At 33.1% G+C, this 19,356-nt stretch overlaps 2 protein-coding genes across 3 annotated transcripts; both read left to right on the top strand.

The window, feature by feature from the left end:
- Positions 1 to 437: 437 nt before the first annotated feature.
- On the top strand, positions 438 to 5,272 carry LOC114396795 (probable protein S-acyltransferase 14). 2 transcript variants are annotated; one of them, XM_028358964.1, is made up of 7 exons: positions 438 to 965; positions 1,799 to 2,018; positions 2,106 to 2,197; positions 3,154 to 3,277; positions 3,353 to 3,444; positions 3,956 to 4,021; positions 4,672 to 5,272. In XM_028358964.1, exons 1-7 carry the CDS (start codon positions 756 to 758, stop codon positions 4,795 to 4,797), a joined length of 930 nt encoding a protein of 309 aa, XP_028214765.1. In that variant the 5' UTR covers positions 438 to 755; the 3' UTR covers positions 4,798 to 5,272. The 2 variants fall into 2 exon arrangements, with proteins under 2 accessions (XP_028214765.1, XP_028214766.1); XM_028358965.1 differs by having other exon boundaries at positions 439 to 965; positions 3,359 to 3,444.
- A 3,541-nt stretch (positions 5,273 to 8,813) lies between these two features.
- Positions 8,814 to 17,909, top strand: LOC114395777 (probable galacturonosyltransferase 7). Its single transcript, XM_028357621.1, has 10 exons — positions 8,814 to 9,071; positions 9,980 to 10,011; positions 10,138 to 10,194; positions 10,605 to 10,664; positions 13,392 to 13,440; positions 13,540 to 13,589; positions 14,241 to 14,542; positions 15,388 to 15,742; positions 15,838 to 16,365; positions 17,075 to 17,909. Exons 1-10 carry the CDS (start codon positions 8,900 to 8,902, stop codon positions 17,351 to 17,353), a joined length of 1,884 nt encoding a protein of 627 aa, XP_028213422.1. The 5' UTR covers positions 8,814 to 8,899; the 3' UTR covers positions 17,354 to 17,909.
- The last annotated feature ends 1,447 nt before the right edge of the window (positions 17,910 to 19,356 follow it).

Below are 19,356 nucleotides of genomic sequence, written 5' to 3'. Positions count from 1 at the left end.
ATTATAGATTTTAGAAAATAAATAAAATTATCTTAATCAAATCATCAATGATTCAATGCACAAAATCACTTGAAAAAACTTGGTATCAGCAATAATAATAACATTAAATCTATATTTTAAAATAAAATTAAAATGGATGTGTGTAATTTTTTTAAAGTTCAAGGAGGTTTTAAAAAAGGAGAAAAAATGTGTAATTACTAATTTTTTTAAACCTAAACTAAAAATTATTATATGTTTGCAATAATGAAAAATGGTCTCGTATACTAATTAAATCTTCGTTTAATTGGAGTTAAACAAAACATAATCCTCATAAGTAACTTTTTAATAAATAGCACTTATAAAATATAAATACAATATAATTTAAATTTAGTATATTTTAATCACACTCCACACGGTCAAAATTAATTTTATCATCGCCATTCGCCACTGATATACTACTCATCGGTAATTTCAACAACATTTCAGGTTGCTACGTCTATGCCCAAAAAGTTCCCAATTTTCCATCCAATTCTGCATGAACCATAGATTCACGCAAGAAAAAAAAAACTTTTATTTTTTCTTTGCCTCCGGAATTGGAGCACCGCCATATCCGGTCGCGTGTTTTCTCGTTCGAGGACATCGATGATTCTGCTTGTTCCGCCACTGGCAGCTGTTGTCGTGTTCCGCTTCTGGGATCACCGCCAAGTGCGTAAAGGAACAATCTTTTGGTCCTAAATTGAGGTGGGGTTCCTCTGTTTTTTTCTCTCTCCAATAATATGTATAGATCTGGAGCTGGAATGGCTTGGAACGTGTTTAGGTTCTGCACTGCCCTGCGAGGATTAGGCTCGATCATGATACTAATGGTTCTTGGGGTTGTGGGTGTTACCTATTACGCTGTTGTGTTGACTAATTTTGGACCTGCCTTGTTTGTTGGAGGCCTTGATACTCTTATCTCCTTCGTGGTGTTGATCTTGTTTCATTGTTTGGTAAGCTTTAAATATGTTCTCTTTTTGTGTAAAAAAAAAGTAACCAAGTAATAATGTTTTTTTCTCCTTTTTGAGTGGAGGGTGCGAATATGTGTTTTTGGCATTTGGGTTTTGAATTTGACTTTGAAACTATGAATTTTTTTAAACCTTATTCAGGGAAGAAGTGAGTCTTTTTTTAATTTAGCTTGCCAGTTATGGATAATGGGTTTATGTTCCTGTCGTTAGGTTGTGAGGAGAAAAGAGACCTTGTCCAAGAGCAAAAGTGTAATCTGTGTCTTCTAGGTCTAGTATGGATTATATAGTAACGTCCTATTCGTATTTGGGACGGGTCGTTCGTCATCCTGAGTTAATGGGCTTGGACAGGTTGATCCAATAAGAACTGAATGATACATAGCCCCTCAGCCTGAAGCATTGTGGCGCGAAGAGGCTAAATATGTACCCAGAGATCTGGAGGGGTACAGGTTTATATGGTGGGTTAGAGTATATTATTTTGGTGATGATTTTGGAAAGTTTGAATTTTCTTAGCAAGTATGACAACAATAGTTTTGTGCCACTAAGTGAGGTACCTCACATGGATCACATGAGGACACTAAATTCGGTTAAAAATCAAATTCTCATATATATTATTATGTTTTGGTGATTAATTGAACAAAAATGTTCTGTTTTACCTCAACCTGGAGCCTTTTTCTCTTCAGCATTTAAATTTAGTAACGCTGTTTTACTGAAGAATAAATCTTTAGAATAATTACATTTAGAGATCATTCAAGTATCATGTCTTTTAGTATGTGGACTGAATGATACTGGTAATTTGATGTTTTGTTTTGATTATGCAGTTGGTTATGTTATTGTGGTGTTACTTTGCTGTTGTGTTTACGGATCCGGGGACTGTACCTCCTAACTGGAAGCCTGCTGTTGATGAGGAGAGAGGAGAGGTTGATCCATTGAACGGGGTAGAATTAAGTAATCTGCAGTCTGATACTTCAAATCAACGGTTCAGATACTGTCGGAAGTGCAGTCAGCCCAAGCCGCCACGATGTCATCATTGTTCTGTTTGTGAGTTTTGGCACACCAAAGTTTTTATTTTCATTGCTAAATTGAAATAAGTGAGGATAAGTTTGACCTTTTCTGGTTTGATACCAGGTGGACGTTGTGTACTGAAGATGGACCACCATTGTGTCTGGGTAGTTAACTGTGTTGGGGCATCAAATTACAAGTATTTCCTCCTTTTCTTGGTATGGACACCTTAGCTCAAAAAGTTCTTATTTCAACTGATTAGTGATCACTCATGTAACTTGAATGGTTTTCATAACATCTTCCATGTTCCAATTTGCTTACCATACCTTAGCATGTGTGTAAATGGTTTGTTCTTTGTTCATATCTTCATTGGATCCATAATATTGAATGGGGTTATCTGCTCTTCTGCAATCTTAATTTAGTTTTTCCTTTTAACTACTTAAATAACAAAATGTTAACATCCTTTACTGCTGGCTCTCTTTGTTGTGACCAAAGAACCTTTTATCGGTAATAACTTGACCACTTGATCTTTACAGTCTACACTTCACATCTAAGGCCTGGTTTGAGGCCATTATTTATCCCCTGCAGATTCCTTAGGAGTTGCAAGACTGTGTTTCATTTCATCACCATCATCACCTCTTTAACTTGAAAATTTTCAACATCATGAGGTGGCCGTTCCTTATCCAAGCCTTTCATGTGCTTCATCTTTACAAACATTCAAATTTCTGTTAACTTTATCATCTTCAGCTTGTTTTGGAGGTGTTCATTTTTCATCCTCCTGCTTTTCAACTTCTTCATATTCACACAAGTCAGATATCTAGCAACTTAATTGTCACCATCTTGCTTGTTGTTGCCTGTTGGAGCCTTCTACTATTTGAAAACTAGATTTTCTTAGTGTGACTTTTAAATCATTTGATTGGAGCCTCCAAGTTTCTAATCTTGCTACTTGATTAAGAGCATGTTTGGGTAAACAACTTAATTTAATGCTTATTGAATAGTTTCTTAGTGTTCTGTTATATGATTAGTAAAAACACGTAACATATAATTAACTTGTGATATTCTTCCTGTTACCATTAGTCTAAACATGAAAGGTTGTGCATTTGTTGTGTTATTTGTAGCTGCCATATCAGAATACAGTAATTATATAATATTATTATGTTAAATCTTATTGCAGTTCTACACTCTCCTTGAGACCACTATTGTGACTATATCATTACTGCCACATTTCAAAACATTCTTTACTGATGAAGAAATTCCTGGAACACCCGGCACTCTTGCCACAACTTTTCTTACTTTCGGTTAGGTTCTGAAACATGGTTTCTAATTTGAGCTGTTGGTTTCATATTTGACTTTTTATAACACTGTTGGATTAGCTGCAGTTTTGAATCTGGCCTTTTCCTTGAGTGTCTTGGGATTTCTTGTCTTGCACATGTCATTGGTAGCTTCTAATACAACCACTATTGAGGTAAAGTTTTGCACTCTTTTCCCTTTCCCTTTTTACTTGAGTAAATTACACTAACCACCCCTGAGGTTTTGTGTAATTACACAAACACCCCTTACTTTTTTATCCATTATAGTCGCCTCGCTTGTAGGGGGTGTTAGTGTAGCATATGAGGGGGTGTCAATGTAATGTTTTCAAACATATAAGGGGGTGCCATACTATCAGTGTAATGTTTTCAAACATAAAGGGGGTTAGTGTAGGAATAGAAAAAAAGTGGTGTTATGTGTAATTTGCTCTTTTTTACTTTAGAAATCTGTTAACAAAAGAGCTTATGAACTTGATTTTATTCATTTCATTTGGGAGGTTTTTTCCTTACATTTTTTCTGTTTTTTACCCAAAGAAGCAGCTCTGGTCATAGTTGAATGACAGTATTTATTTGCATTGAAATTGTGAATCTTTGATAATTGTTATCCTAATGGGTGGTTAGCTTAAGTACTGCGGGTACTGATTGAATTTTCTTCGTTCTTGTGAGAAGGCATATGAAAAGAAAACTGCTTCAAAATGGCATTATGACCTTGGTCGTAGAAAAAATTTTGAACAGGTTTGTGCATATTATATTGGTATTTGTTTACTCCTATCTTTTTAAATGTTCTTTACAGTTGGTATTAAACCTGTGGCATTCAAAATCCTTAATAAATGATTTTAACACAACTTTCTAACATGTGTTTTAACTACTCAAGCACTAATTCTGTCTCCTCAATGCAATTGAACAAAAATATAATGGGATGATCAATGTAAGACTCACTTTCACTTTGATCTGTTAGGAGAATATCATTGAGGGGCCCTTAGGGCATTAGATATGGAAACAAAAATGATACATATTTAATGAAAAGGAAAGTATTCATTATATTGACAACACCAAAATAATTTATTCTTGCTTTTCTAAGTAATTGGAACTATGTAGTGCATGTTTGGAGTTCTGTTCAAAATGCGGTGCACAAATTCCAAAGTAAATCTCCACAAACTCAGTTTTGCAAAAGGAAGGGTCTAGATGCTTTAAGAATTAAGATGCTCTCTTATAATTTTAGAATATAAGGGAAATGATTTATCCTCATGATGACATGGAGTTCTATATTCTATACTAAGCTAATAATATATTTATTTTAATTCTGTGCTTCTCATCACATCATTATTGAACAAGTTTAGAATCTTGAAGTTTCTACGTGATGATTTATGTTGCTATGGTATCAGGTTTTTGGGATGGACAAGGGATACTGGTTCATCCCTGCTTATTCAGAAGAAGATATACGAAGGATGCCCGTACTTCAGGGCCTTGAGTATCCAACGACACCAGACTTCAATGCCCAAGAGTTTTGAGAGCTAGCATAGCCATATCAGGAGAAACTGCTTTTATCTTTTGCAACAGAAAACATGGAGCATCCAAAGCCTCTCGTTTTGGTCTCTAAGAGAATCTGTAGCATTGAAGCATCTGAGATCCGGGTGGCAATTCGTTTGCATAGGCACTTGGTATGATTAATGTTTTTTTTTCTTTCTTGATGAGATGTGTTCTTGTGCCAAGTTTGAATGGTGAGCAATTTGGTTTAAGGATTTGACTAGTTAATTAGTGTGTTCAAATTCCTGATATGTTATCTCACTCAGGATTAGGAACTATACATGGATTTTCTCCTGTTCAATTTTTTACCCTTCATTGGAACTATACATCAGTATATGTACTGATGTTGCTTGGAATGATTGTTGATTGAAATTTTACAATCAACTGTTCCTTGCATAGATGATGTTCAAATGTAATACGTTCCTGTAAATATATGCAATTCACATGTCATTTACCCCACTGTGTTGTAACCTTTCTTAATATGCTTCTATCACTTAATGTGCCAAAAAATTAACTAAACAGGAGACAGAATCACACTTTCCGTTGCAATGAGAACTAAAGAAAAATTATGAAGTTTCGGATATGTAAATACAGTGGACTTAACCAAAGCAAATATGATGAACAGTACCTTATATCTAGATTAGGATGTTCAATCAGAAAAGTACCTGCTCCAACACATATACATGCACCAAGGTATCTGAAGCTTTGGCCACCTATACCGAATTCTTAATCAAGAATGTTAATTTACAATATACTGACAACATAATGATCACTGCTGGTTCACTACTATCTATAGTTATTTTCTTGCTTTAGAGGTTGGGAGAATTGATTTTGAATTGTTGAATGTGATTGTGATGTTTGTCTAAATTTGAATCGAAATGTGTGTGTTTTTTTTATTGTTATAAAGTGCTGGAATTGATTTCTACCTTTGAAATAAGAATTCAATTAATTACATGAAATAGTTGTGTATGATGTGGGGCATTTGTCCTTTCCATGCTCCATACGATTGTCAATATGTTACGGGGGACCATTGTATTAATTCTCAAACCATTTGATGGTAATGAAGTGGAGAAGCAACTTGCATTCCCTAACGTAACATATGCCATGACAAAGTAGCATGGACTACTTAGAATGATTGAGTTCAACCTAGGGAAAATGATGACAATTGCTCTGCGCACCCAACAAATTGTTTGTGCACCTAACATAAGATGAACAATTTTAATATAGTCTTTTCGTAAAATTGATACGGATTATAAATCCGTAAGTCTATTATGAATTGGCAATCCGCATATCAGCTGAGTTAATAGTTTAATTATGTTATAAAATAATTAATCTTGTTATATATAACACTAAATTTTATAATATATGTTTAATGCACATGTAAATTTACATAATAAATTTTTTGACAATTAATTTTGATCTAATACTTAATTTTTTTACCTATATAAATTGTAAATAAAAATTATAGGTTTAATAAAAATTTATATATGTTAAAAAAATACATTTTTGATATAAATCTACTAATGTATTTTTTGGTTTTATTATAATTAATTTTGATCTAATAATGTATTTTATATATATATATATATATATATAAATTTTAAATAAAAATCATAAGTTTCATAAAATTTTATATATGTAAACAAATTAATTATTAAATCAAAATTAATTGTCACAAAATTTATTATGTAAATTTATATATGTATTAAATACACACTAAATTTTTTAGTGTTATATATAGTAATATTAATTATTTTATAACATAATTGACCTATTAGCTTAATTGATTAGAGTGTGATGCTAATAATGTGAAAGTCACAAGAGCGTGGATTATTAATTAAACAATTTTCAAGGATGGTCCTTCCTTCATGCAAAGCACAAACAACCTTCTCGTGAACAATAACTTGTAAATTGATTTGGTCATGTAAAAGCTCTTCAACTTCACCATAAGGCTGGTTATTGTTTCTTCTTCAGTCACTTCATATATAACTTCCTCACACAAAGTGATATAAGAAAAATGTTGCTTTTCTTTTAGTTATGCGAATTTGTTGGTTGTAACCTTCGGAAACTGATGTGATAGAGACCATACATCTTGAAGACTAAAATTGTTCCAGCCATTAAATTTTTAAGGTGAAATTATGTTTTTCATCCCTTAATTTTTTTGTGTTTCATTTTTTTTTCTCAAAACAAATTTGATCAATTTTAATCTATCATCAAGTGTCATTGTTAAGTGATGATATGACGATAAGATGACTTACTAATTTGATATGACAATCATGTATCAAATGTTTGATAAATTATGTTTTTAGTTTCTCATCTTTTTATGAAATTCACTTTTTAATTTCAATTTTTTGTACAAAGTTTAATATTAGGTTAAAAAAATCACTTTTATTCAAAGTAAAATTTGATTAATTTAGCTCAATTTTAAGGATAACTGTTAAATGGATTATATCAAATTTGAGAAGAAAAATAATCAAATCTAGCCCTATCATATTTCATATTATTTTACCATCTAACATATGTTATGGTTTACATTATATTAAAATTTCACCTTTTACTTTATTTTGTTTTTTTTAAGTGGTAATAAACCTAGATAGAGACCCGATGAGTATACTTCAGATAATAATATAGGTTGAGTTTGTGAAGAAATATGATTTGATTCTCACAAAATACACTATTAGGGAGGAGTGATGAACCTTAAGTGTAACTAAATTTTAAATTGAGTTATCATGGTTAATAAAAAAATCTAGAAAGAATAAAAAAATTATACCATTATCTAATTATAAATTGTCATATTTAATAAGATTGTTTATTTTTATAATACTTACTCTTGATAGTTTAGAAATCTTTAAACTCACAATATACGAAAATTAAACTATAAATATAATAAAAATTTATTTAGAAATCTTTAAACTCGTGATATAGGAAAATTAAACTATAAATATTATAAAAATTTATTTAATGTATCAAATATCTAGGCAAAAAAAGTATCAAATATCTTATCCCGTGTAGTAATACATCTCATTTCATGTTTAGATTACTGAAAGAGAACTTATGCTCTATCTTCATTAACATTTTAACTATCAACTAACTTATTTTTTTTGTTTTGAAAAAAAAAATATTTACTTTTGTTGTAACTTATTTTATAACTTTGGTGAAATTATCTTATCATATCTTATATTACATGAACCAAAAAAATCAAATCGTAGTTTTTCTTCTTTTCATTCTTTATTAAAATTTATTCTTCAAAATTAAATACAAAATATTATACAGTAAAAAAGTATAACTGATACAAAATGAATTTCAAATTGATTCATGCTAATCAATTTATAATTATTATAAAAATAAATTTTACTTATATAAATTTTTAGAGTTACAATGACTTCATAAATAAAATTATAAAATCATACATATATGTTTTAAATTAGATTAGATCAGATAAATTGGTTTTCAAAAAATAACTTTAAAATTTAACGGAATCCAATATATAATTTTTGTAGTTTACGTTAAATGAGATCGATTTATCAGCATTTTGTCCAGTTCCACCCATGAGGTACATATATCGAATAAAAAATATAAATATATAATTAGTTAATTACCGTTTCCATAAACCTAGTGATAGTAATTTCTCCTCTTTAGTCTTTTTTACTCTCTGTAATTTTCTCCTGGCAAGTTTACCTAAGACCTACCATAGCCGGTACAACAACAACAACTTAGATGACCGTTTGATCCATCTTTTTAACTCATACTCAAATCGTAGGGCTGGGAGACCGAGGCTCACGTTAAGCGCACAAATGGAAGCACGTAGAGGAGCGGCGAATTCTGCTGAACAAAACTAACTCCCTCAGTCGGCGGTTGACAAAGATTAAAATACGCCAAAAATAATTTAAAAAAAATATCTCTGGAGTCCAATACGCTCACTAATATCTCAGAAAGATAAAAATAAATAAAAATAAGAATTAAAAACTAAAAAGTGAGAAGTAGAGTGAAAGAAAGAGAGAGAGAGAGAGGTATATTATCTCTTCTACATAGAGTGAGAGAGAAGAAAAGAGGAAGAAAACAAAAAAAAACAAAAACAGAAAACCGATGAAGAGCGGTGGTGGTGGTGGTGGTGGTATGGGCGCGGTTCCGTCGTACGGCGTCCCCGCGAAACGGCGGTGGAGAGGGCTCGTAATTGCGGTGCTCGGTCTTGTCATTCTCTCCATGCTCGTCCCTCTCGTCTTCTTGCTCGGTCTCCACAATGGTTTCCACTCCTCCGGTACGATCTCGCCGAGATCTCTCTCCTCTCTATAAATACCCTTCCATTCTCCCACATTCTCCCTCCGCAACAGATCCGCGTCGATTTCACCTCCGATTTCTCTCTTCTCGCACTTCCAAATGCGCTAGATCTATCGTTTTCTCGCGCTTCACGAGAAACGGCGTCGTTGAATCTTCGCTTGTTCCATATTAACGAATCGATGTGTTCTGAGTAGTTCGAGCTCGAAACGCTTTTGCTGTTAGTGAAAGATCTGTGTGTTCGTTTTCTTTTTTATAGCGAAAAAAGTAATAATGAATAGGATAAAACTTTTAGATAGATTTATTTAGGTGCTTTTGGTGTTGTTCTTCCATAGAATTGGAGTTTCACCTCAGTAATTTACGTCGCATTAAATGTCATCATGATGCGTTACCGAAGTAAAACTCCAATTCTGGTTAAAAAACAACACGAAAAGCATATAAGGAATTGCATCTAGGTTTTTTCTCAATAATAGTAATAGAAAGAACGTGTTTACGAGGGAAAACCACGCAGGACGTATATGTTACAATCAGTGGCTCGATTTTATTTGTTTGTTTTTGTTTCTCAATAATTTCATTCAATTTTGAGTTACGTGAAGAATCTGCGTTTCACTTATTTTTCAAATGGTGTTTTTTTTTAATGCCAAATAGTGATGTTCTGTTAATGATTATATATTTGTAGTGTAGTGGAATTCCAAAAATTAATGTCTCATGCTTTGGGTATATTTATGCGTATTTATTAGCATATATTTATGTGTACTTATTAGCAGTTGTCATAAATGAACTATTATTTGTACTTGAATATGCTCTACTAATCAAAGATCTTGTGCCTTGACTTGACTTGATTTTTTTTCTTCTGACTCTTGGATTCCATTTATCATTGCAATTTTGCAGGATATATATATGAACAGAAGAATACTCCTTCGGTAACCTTTCAATTCAAATGTATCTGTGAATTGTTACAAATTTTCCAGCTCTTTGTGATATCATTGTATTGATGTTGCTGTGTGTTTTTCTTTTCTCCCATTCACCTCTGTTCTTTTCCAATTCAGAATGAGAAAAGTCTTGAAAGATATGATAGACATGATGTTGGCCATAATGAGTCTGAGGTATGGTGGTTTACACCCTCCCCAAGTTATTTGTAACTGTCCATTTGTTCTAGCATTCTTAGGCAAAATATTGTTGGTCATAGTTGTGGTAAAGTTACAGTTGTCACCAATTGCAGAAAAATAATAAAATTTTTGGCGTAATTTGTCGTTTTTAAGAAGTCAAATGAGTGAATACTTTTCAATTTTTTATTGGTGTGCACAACTATTGATAGTATGTTCTCAAAACAAAGAAAATTGAGCAAGCAATTCATACATTTAGTAGTCTATCAGTAATCGGTAATGAAGTCTAAAAGAAACGGATAGCTGTTGCACAAACATTATAGAACTTATAACACAAACATCCAAAAAGTTAAATCTTATTCCCTCAAACTCTGAATTTATGTTGTCTTTTTTGTAAATTTCTTTTACAGGGAGAACAATCAAGTCATGTGGAGGATCTTATCACAAAGTTTGAACCAACTCTTCCAAAGGTTCTCTGCATAATATTGTGGTGGTTAATTTTTGTACTTGTTTAATAAAATATCATATCTATAAACTGCTGATTCTCTCATCTTTTTAATTGAGTATTGAAAATGTACATGTTTATTCTTGCCTACTGTAATTGAAAAGAAAACTGAACAGTGGTTGGTTGGAGGAGAACGGAAGGGAGGGAAGGGGAAATAAGAGGGCAAAAATCCCTCCCCTTCGATTTTGCCTCCCTCCAATATTTGGGAGTTTGGAGGGAGGGGACAAAGCTTAGAGTTTGTGAATTGTGCTGACCTAATTATCCTTTTTATGCTTAATGGTTTTCTTTGTTTACTCTAAGGTTATAATAGTAAATTACTCTAGTTACCAACCCCTTCTCTTAATTAAAATCCCTCCTCTGCCCAAACAGACTGAGAGTAAATCACATTTATGTAACTGTCATCATTATAATTTGGGTTCCATGTCAATCTAAAAATTTCATCCATGTAAGTTGTTGAGGATTTTGGTTTTTCCTTATAATTATAGTGAAATAAATTCATTAGAAAAAAAATGGGAAAAGGTACAGATGAAAAAGGAGGATAAGAATTTCCAAAACAGAAAAAGAAAAATACATAAGAGAACAAGAGAATATAAAAACAATGTATCAAAAGCTGCCCAATCTCTAAGCATTTTTTAAATGACAGTTTAGAAGAATATCATGCATGCTATACTATACCATAGTTGAGAGGTATAAGATAATCCTATCCTAACTACTTATATGCACCAAAGGACTGCATAAACTGCATATTGCCACAAAATATATGCCTCTTCTATTTTGCTGAAGCCTTTGTATCTAACCATTATAAATTGTTCCAAAGTAGGACACACCCTATGCTAACCAAAATCACCAAAAAAAAGTCACCACCTTACAATGTAAGAACCGGTGCCCAAAAGTGAAGGTCTAATGATTTTAGTTTTTAAACATGCCATACAAGTTTGTATCTTTTTCAACTTTTCCTTTTGATGTATTTGTAGCTTTCAAGTTGATTTTCTTTTTATTTAGTGAGACGTGGATTGTACATGTATTTTAGTTCTTTTATGTAGTATATCTTTAGTGATTTGTATGGTAATCATACTTCAGTTTACCCTAAGCTGTCATCTTTGCTCTGTCAAATGTTGGGTTTTAAGAATTCTCCCTTCCTTTCTAACAATTATATTTAAGGTGGTGAATTTAAGACTTTTGCATTATGATACTGTATCATCTTTGGATTTCCATAACCAATGGCTAGAACCATGGATGTTAGTGCAGCTGCCTTTCTATTTTTATAATTATTTATTAATTATTAATGAAAGATTAACCTCTTAAACTGCAAAGTTCATCCTTTGAACATGATTGAGTAATAGAGAATATGATAAAATATTATTAGTTTTATGTTATCTCAGAGACTTAGACAGTTAGACATAATGCATATGGTTTAATCTGGTTATATAATAGTATAAATGATAATACTAGTATTAGTAATATGTATAATTGAGGATACTTTCCTATCCTAATATGATTATGAGTCAGTTATAGTGTAAGAAAATATTCTTCTCTTTATATTTTCTTTTACTGTATTCTTCTCTTGTCAGTTATAACTGTCACTGTCAGACAGTTACAACTGACTCCTCCTATCTTAGCTGGTCCTGATAGTATATATAGGGTTGTAACTCAGTGACTTTTGTACTTCCCATAAAAGATCAATGAAAGTTTGTTTTCTATTTTCTCTGTAAATCTAATATATAGCGATTTAAATTTTATTTGGTGTCTTTATTGTCTGGATAAGGATCTAGTGTGTGATTTTTGCTCTGAAGTCTTCTCAACATATAAGAATTAAGGATTTACTCAGATGGTGAGGCATTGCAATTTTAGATTTCCATAGAATTAGAAGCTTAACTATTGAATTTAGTGTTATTAATTCTTTTCTCAAGTCTCCTTCAATCTTCTAAACTCCTTGCTCCATATTAACTGACTCATTTATCTATGGATTACAATTCTTTTGTGTTATGGGGTATAAATGTACTGATTTGTTGGTGGGAATCCATGAGATGGAATCAGATGGTTGGCCCCATTGCACCTTCTCCAGCATCTCATTTTGCCCAATTTTGTGAGGGTTTTGTTGCGGGGAAAAACCAATCTCATCGATATGTATGGTGGGTAGCATTGACTAGCTCCATATGGCAGCATAGGAACCAATTGGTATTCGAGGGCAATCACTTTCAACCTTCTAAAGTGATGGATGATGCTTTATTCCTCATATGGTCTTGGTTAAAGACCAGAGAGAAAAACTTTAGTATTTCTTTCAATCAATGGTCTTCTAACCTTGTGGAATATTTTAGTTAATATGGGCTGGGTATTTTTATCCTATGTAGTGGGCTGGGTATATTTATCCTATGTAGTGGGATTAATGTTGGGTATTTGTTTATGTTGGAAGGCTTGTTTATGTTGGAAGGCGACACACTAAGTGTCTTGTATTCATGTATACTTCAACAGTACCCCTGGTACTGCTATGATTCATATCAATAATATATATTTTTGCCTTCCAAAAAAAAAAATGTACTGATTTGTCTAAGATTGTATGAAAGAAAAGAAAGATCAAGGGGGATAAGAATCTGTCTTGTTACACTGGAACTTGGTTTGGGGGGGGACACTACATCATATAGATCTAGAATATTTTTGGCATAATCATTAATTATCAATAAATTCATGTCAGGATGTTCTGAAGAAATACACTCGAGAAGGCAAGAGTGATAAACAAAGAGGTGGTCTACTGATTCAATATTATTTACTCTCATCCCACGATACCTTCTTGTTTGTCATTTCCTTCATACCTTATGCTTTTAGTTTTAAATGATTTTCAGGTTCTAGGGCGCCACCTAAGGGTGTTCTGCAATCACCTCCAACTTCAAATGTAAGCATATATTACTGTAAATGGTTGAAATTTCTGTTGAACACATTAAACAAGTATTGATGCAGGCCCCAATTTTCACTAATAATCTAAACAAACACAAATCTTGTATCTAGTATGACTATTGCTAGTGCTAGAGAGCATGAGTTTGCCTATATTATGTTAATTCTTAGTAGGCAAACTCATGCTCTCTAACACTGCCCCTCAAATAGTAAAACTGTAAGCAGAAAACATAGACTGGGTCTTGCATCAGTTATGGGAAAAAGAATGCAAAAGGAAAATTCTGAGATGAGAAACAGATAATGGTATACAAGACAGTTTAAGGTTTGGGGGGAACACTATTCTGCACAGTGGACAGGAGGTCATGATGGAAATCGGAATGTACTGCTCTTGCACCATGTTGAAACTCTTTCAATGATTATTGATTCCTCAGAATAGTTTAATTCATAGCAGACTTGGATTTATACTAATTAATATAGGTCAACTACTAATGTAGTACAACTAATACTGGCTCAGCCCAATAACATTCAATGGCTCAGGTTATAACATTTAAGATATGTAACTGGACACTGTTATTCTCCAGCAAAGTTCTTTACAAGCAATTTTATATATTGACATTCAGTAACGACTTGAACTGATTAAATTCTGCAACAGAGTCCTAGAAGTGGTCAAATTGAGCAAGTCAACAACCCTAAAACAAGCTCTACCGATGAAGGTGGAAAGTCATGTGAGCTCACATTTGGAAGTTATTGCCTTTGGCAACAAGAACATAGACAAGAAATGAAAGATGCTCTGGTTAAGAAATTGAAAGACCAACTATTTGTTGCCAGAGCTTATTATCCTAGCCTTGCAAAACTCCCAGCAAATGATAAATTGTCTCGCCAACTGAAACAGAATATACAGGAGATGGAGCACATGCTTAGTGAATCTACCACAGATGCTGATCTTCCACCAGTGTAAGCTGATATTTCATATTATATTTCCCTTAACCCTAAGTTTTACTTGTCTGAGTTGCATTCTGTTTGAGCTGCTATTGGAATTTCATAGTTACAATTGGTGGGCAAAATCTCTCCTTCAATCAAGTAGTCTTATAAAAATGTTGTTGAATTTCAGTTTTTATATCTGCTTGCAGATCAGGCTTTTGGTAGTTTTCTTGAATCCAGCTGATTTTCACATTTTCAGAATCCTTAAAGTAGTTCAATTGTCTATGACTTCTGCTCTACTTAAATACATATTTTAGCGCCATTTATGGTTCCCTAGACAACTATTGGCCTAATACATTATTATCCAAAGCGTAGCCTTATCTTTCTTTCTTGTCTCAACTTCGGTCTATCATTGGGTTTAATGTGTCCTTTATTTTGTTTTACCTTTAACCAAAAGCTATTGCTGTCTTCCTCACCTTTCAGGATTGTCATGAGTCAACTCTCTTAAAAGCTAAAGGTTTTAGGTTTAAGCACTTGAATGGTTTTATTATCTCTTAAACACACCCTCATGCAAAAGCCTTAGGGCTTGAAGCATGAACAATGCACTGGCTCATTTTTACCATGTGCTGAAATTTAACTTTTATTTAGAAGAATTGGGGGCCAGGAAGGATCAAACTTGTGACCACTTGGTGAAGGAGGTTCTAATATCATTTCATGAACCAACTCTCCAAATGCAAAGCTCTTAGGTGTAAGCATGTGATTGGTTTTACTATGTCTCTTGACAAGGATTGATTGCACCTGTTTCTCCTTTTTTTTCCTCCTTTAAAATGCTATAAATTTGCAAGTAATTTTACATGGCACTCAATATTATTTTACAGGGCTGAAAGTTATTCAAAGAAGATGGAAAAAACAATAACCAGGGTAAAATCAATCCCTGTGGTTTGCGACAATGTGGACAAGAAATTGAGACAAATATTTGATTTGACTGAGGATGAAGCCAACTTCCACATGAAACAGAGTGCATTCTTGTATAAGCTTAATGTTCAGACAATGCCAAAGAGTCATCACTGCCTGTCACTCAAACTAACTGTAGAATATTTCAAATCCTCGCATAATGACAAAAAGGCTGACGAAGAAAAGTTTATTGATTCTTCATTGCACCATTATGTTATTTTCTCTAATAATGTGCTTGCAGCTTCAGTAGTTATCAACTCAACTGTATTTCATGCGAAAGTATGTTATGCTTCTAGTCATGCACTACTAATTTGATAGAGGTTGAGTTTTTGGGGCTATAATAATCATTTACTTGTTGCTGCACAATGTTTCAGGAAAGTTCGAATCTGGTTTTTCATGTTTTGACTGATGGAGAAAATTATTATGCAATCAAACTCTGGTTCTTGAGAAATCATTATAAGGAAGCTGCTGTTCAAGTGCTAAATGTTGAGCTGGACAGCCAAAAGGAAAATCCATTGCTTCTATCCTTGCCTGAGGAGTTCCGCATTTCATTTCGTGATAATCCATCCAGGAACCGGATTAGAACGGAATACCTTTCAATTTTTTCTGATTCACACTATTTACTTCCTCATTTATTCAGCAATTTGAATAAAGTTGTGGTTCTGGATGATGATGTTGTTATCCAACAAGACTTATCTGCCTTGTGGAATATAGATTTGGGACACAAAGTTAACGGTGCAGTGCAGTTCTGCTCAGTAAAGCTGGGTAAACTGAAAAGTTATCTGGGTGAGAAAGGTTTCAGTCAGAATTCCTGTGCTTGGATGTCAGGGTTGAACATAATTGACCTGGTGAGGTGGAGAGAGCTTGGTCTTACTCAAACTTACAGAAAGTTGATAAAAGAGGTAAGTAACTAAGTTCACTGCAATCGCAATACAATCTTTTCGGAATTGGAAATAAAGGTATTGAGATAATCTTGATGAATATAGTTAGTATCAATTGGGGCGTCAAATTTTGGCCAAGCTCAATGGATTCAGTGGTTCAACCAAATAAACCAATAAAATGAGTTATTTGGGCTAACAAAATTTACTTATAAACTTATTTTGGCCTAACCTATTGCTGCTGCCCTGATTTTGCCTAGCTCAAGTTCCAACGTGCCTGACTCACAGACTCAACTGCCAAAATCAACTATTAATCATTTGGGCCTACCTGGTTTAGAATTTAGATTAGCCTCTAGCTTAGGAGAGCTTTTTAGTGGTTTATGATTAAAGGCAAGAAGTTAAATGAAGTTAGTTTTAAAAAAGTTGACGTGCAAAGGTTGATTTTAACTTTTGCAAGAAGTTTGATGGAATTTGCTTCCTTAGTATACTTTATTTGACTTCTTTTCTACGATTGCTTATCATGAAGTTTATCCAAACTGGCCCTAGAATTAATAAGTTTCTTCTTTTGCTTCCTTAGTATAAACTTCTTTTGAAGTTCAATTAATAAGTTTCTTCTTTTGAAGTTTCAATTCTTTTGAAATTTTTTTATTACAAGTTAATTAAATAAATCATTTGGAAATTTGTATATTTTGGTCCCTTTTACATTTTCTGATTTTTCTATTTCCTTGTGTAGTTTACCATGCAGGAAGGATCTGTTGAGGGTATTGCATGGCGGGCAAGCTTGCTCACCTTTGAGAATGAAATATATCCACTCAATGAGTCATGGGTTGTGTCTGGAATGGGTCATGATTATACAATTGGTACTCAACCCATTAAGACTGCTTCGGTGCTACACTACAATGGGAAAATGAAACCTTGGCTTGATCTGGGAATTCCTCAGTATAAAAGCTATTGGAAGAAGTTTCTGAACAAAGAAGATCATCTCTTAAGCGAATGCAATGTAAATTCATAATAAGTTATAGTTCCTGCATAAGCTTGCATTTTTGGAAAATTGTAGGGTTCAGCTCTTAAACAAGAGGATGCCTGTGCTTTGGGTGCTCAATTTTCTACTCTAGTTTTCGAAGGGGTTTTGTGGAAGAATCAATGGTGGACCGGTGGTGATGAGTTTAACACACCAGTTATAAAAATTAATCAGTGAATAAGGAACCTGGAAACTTCCCTGCATTTCTGGCAAAAGGACCAAGAAGTCTGAGTAGCCTCACAGTTTTCAAGATAGCTAATTGGTGTTGAGGTTTTCCCCACTATGCCGGTGGGCACTATGAAGATTTATACATTAGCAAGGCAGTGGTTCATGAAAAAATAACTCAATATAAAAGACAGTAAAATTGTTTGTTTCAAGATTTTATTATGCTACATGATGTAAATTATTCGTAGCTGAGAAACAGTTAGAGCTATTCCTTCTAGTTCTTTCCATTCATAATTTGCCCAAAGTTTGTTCTTATTTGATGACAAGAATGTTGTCCAACAGCTCTATAAATGAAAAAAAAAAGTAACAATTTTGTCCTCTAGCAATTTGTTTAACAGTAACTACTCTCCTTTGCAATTCATTATTGTTTACTGTATCAGTGAAACACGCTTTTCATGGGGAGTAGGAGCCAAGGTCGGAGTGTGGTATTTTTGCTCGCTGGATGTATGCTGAGGCAATGGGATTGGGACTGTCTACAGTATTTTGCAAAAACTGTAGACAACCTCCGTAAAAATCGCTTTGGTTATTCGGCCAAAAAGTGTAATTTAATATAAATGATTGAAAGGTGTGATTGAGAGTGCAGTTCGTCTTGAACTGTAGAAGATTAGGATCCTAGGCTTCTTAACAGAGTGGTCTCTGGTAACTGAGGTTAATGGTTAATGGTTAATGGTTTGCAGAATGTTTGTTAGAGGGAAGAATTCTTGGATGGCACTGAAGGAATAATGTTTGGCATGGATTCGAGATTAGTGCGTGCATTAGTTTAAATTGTTTTAGAATTATAACATTCTTTTACCAGTTTCTTGAAAATAAGATGTTTATTAAATATAAAAAGTAGATCTCAAAAATATTTTTGCTTAAAAGCTTCATACAGAAAGCACCAATATTTTTTAATTAATTGTTATCGGGCTCAAACTACGAATGTAATTGAGACACTTGTCTTTTACTTTGGCTTAACCTCTTCGTAAATGAAAAAGAAAATAATAAATGAATTGAGCTGTATTATGATCGAATATATGGAACTGAATTCACATTACACTAGAAATAACTCGATGAATATTGTAGACCATTTTTTTTTTATTGAATCTCGACATTATTCACTTTCAATTGTAAGAGAAGAGTTATTTCAGATACCCAAATGGATTATTTACACATCAAACTTTAAACAATGTTTACACATGTGATGGATTTCAACGTATAAATGTTATTTAATTCTATCGCAATGTTTTACAATGCAAATAAAGTTCATTGCTTGCTACTTTCAGGATGTCGTTTAGTAAATTTTAATGTATAAAAACAATTATTTTTCTGAAGAAAGCCATGTTTCCCAAAGAAATGAAAGTACCATTTTACTTTAGAATGTGCAGCTTTTAATTCTCCCTTCCCTCACAAATAAAAGAGTATGCTATAAATGAGAGAAAAGCGCAAAGTGCTTACAAAAAAGACCGTTGAATGTTCCTAACAGAAGTAATGAATGTGGATTCCTCTACAGTGAATTGTCTTCTATAGATCTCTTTTAGCAGGACTCCTTGAGAAAAGAAAAATGAAACTATCCAAATTTAGAGTATGCTTTCCCTTTGTTCTATATCACGCGGTTGATAAGCCATTCAAGTCACTGTTCCAAACCAAACTGAACAACCAACAATTGATGAGGCAACAAAAAGTTACACTAGACAATAGTATACTTCAGGTAATACTTATTCAGGGAGAAAACCAGCAACTAATAACCATTAACCAACTCACTCATTAGGGGTAAGTGAGTAACCATTAAA

Source organism: Glycine soja, chromosome 18 (assembly GCF_004193775.1).
Source record: "Glycine soja cultivar W05 chromosome 18, ASM419377v2, whole genome shotgun sequence".
Classification (NCBI taxonomy): domain Eukaryota; kingdom Viridiplantae; phylum Streptophyta; class Magnoliopsida; order Fabales; family Fabaceae; genus Glycine; species Glycine soja.
Note: the sequence above shows the minus strand (reverse complement) of the source record. Positions and strands in the feature narration are given on the sequence as shown.

Bases quoted from the DNA above. Each gene is read 5' to 3' on its own strand.
- LOC114396795 (XM_028358964.1), top strand. From the start codon at position 756: ATGTATAGATCTGGAGCTGGAATGGCTTGGAACGTGTTTAGGTTCTGC. The intron at 3,445-3,955 runs GTAAAGTTTTGC...TCTTGTGAGAAG, and splicing joins CTAATACAACCACTATTGAG to GCATATGAAAAGAAAACTGC. The intron at 4,022-4,671 runs GTTTGTGCATAT...CTATGGTATCAG, and splicing joins GTAGAAAAAATTTTGAACAG to GTTTTTGGGATGGACAAGGG.
- LOC114395777 (XM_028357621.1), top strand. From the start codon at position 8,900: ATGAAGAGCGGTGGTGGTGGTGGTGGTGGTATGGGCGCGGTTCCGTCG. The intron at 14,543-15,387 runs GTAAGCTGATAT...ATTATTTTACAG, and splicing joins GATGCTGATCTTCCACCAGT to GGCTGAAAGTTATTCAAAGA. The intron at 16,366-17,074 runs GTAAGTAACTAA...TTCCTTGTGTAG, and splicing joins ACAGAAAGTTGATAAAAGAG to TTTACCATGCAGGAAGGATC.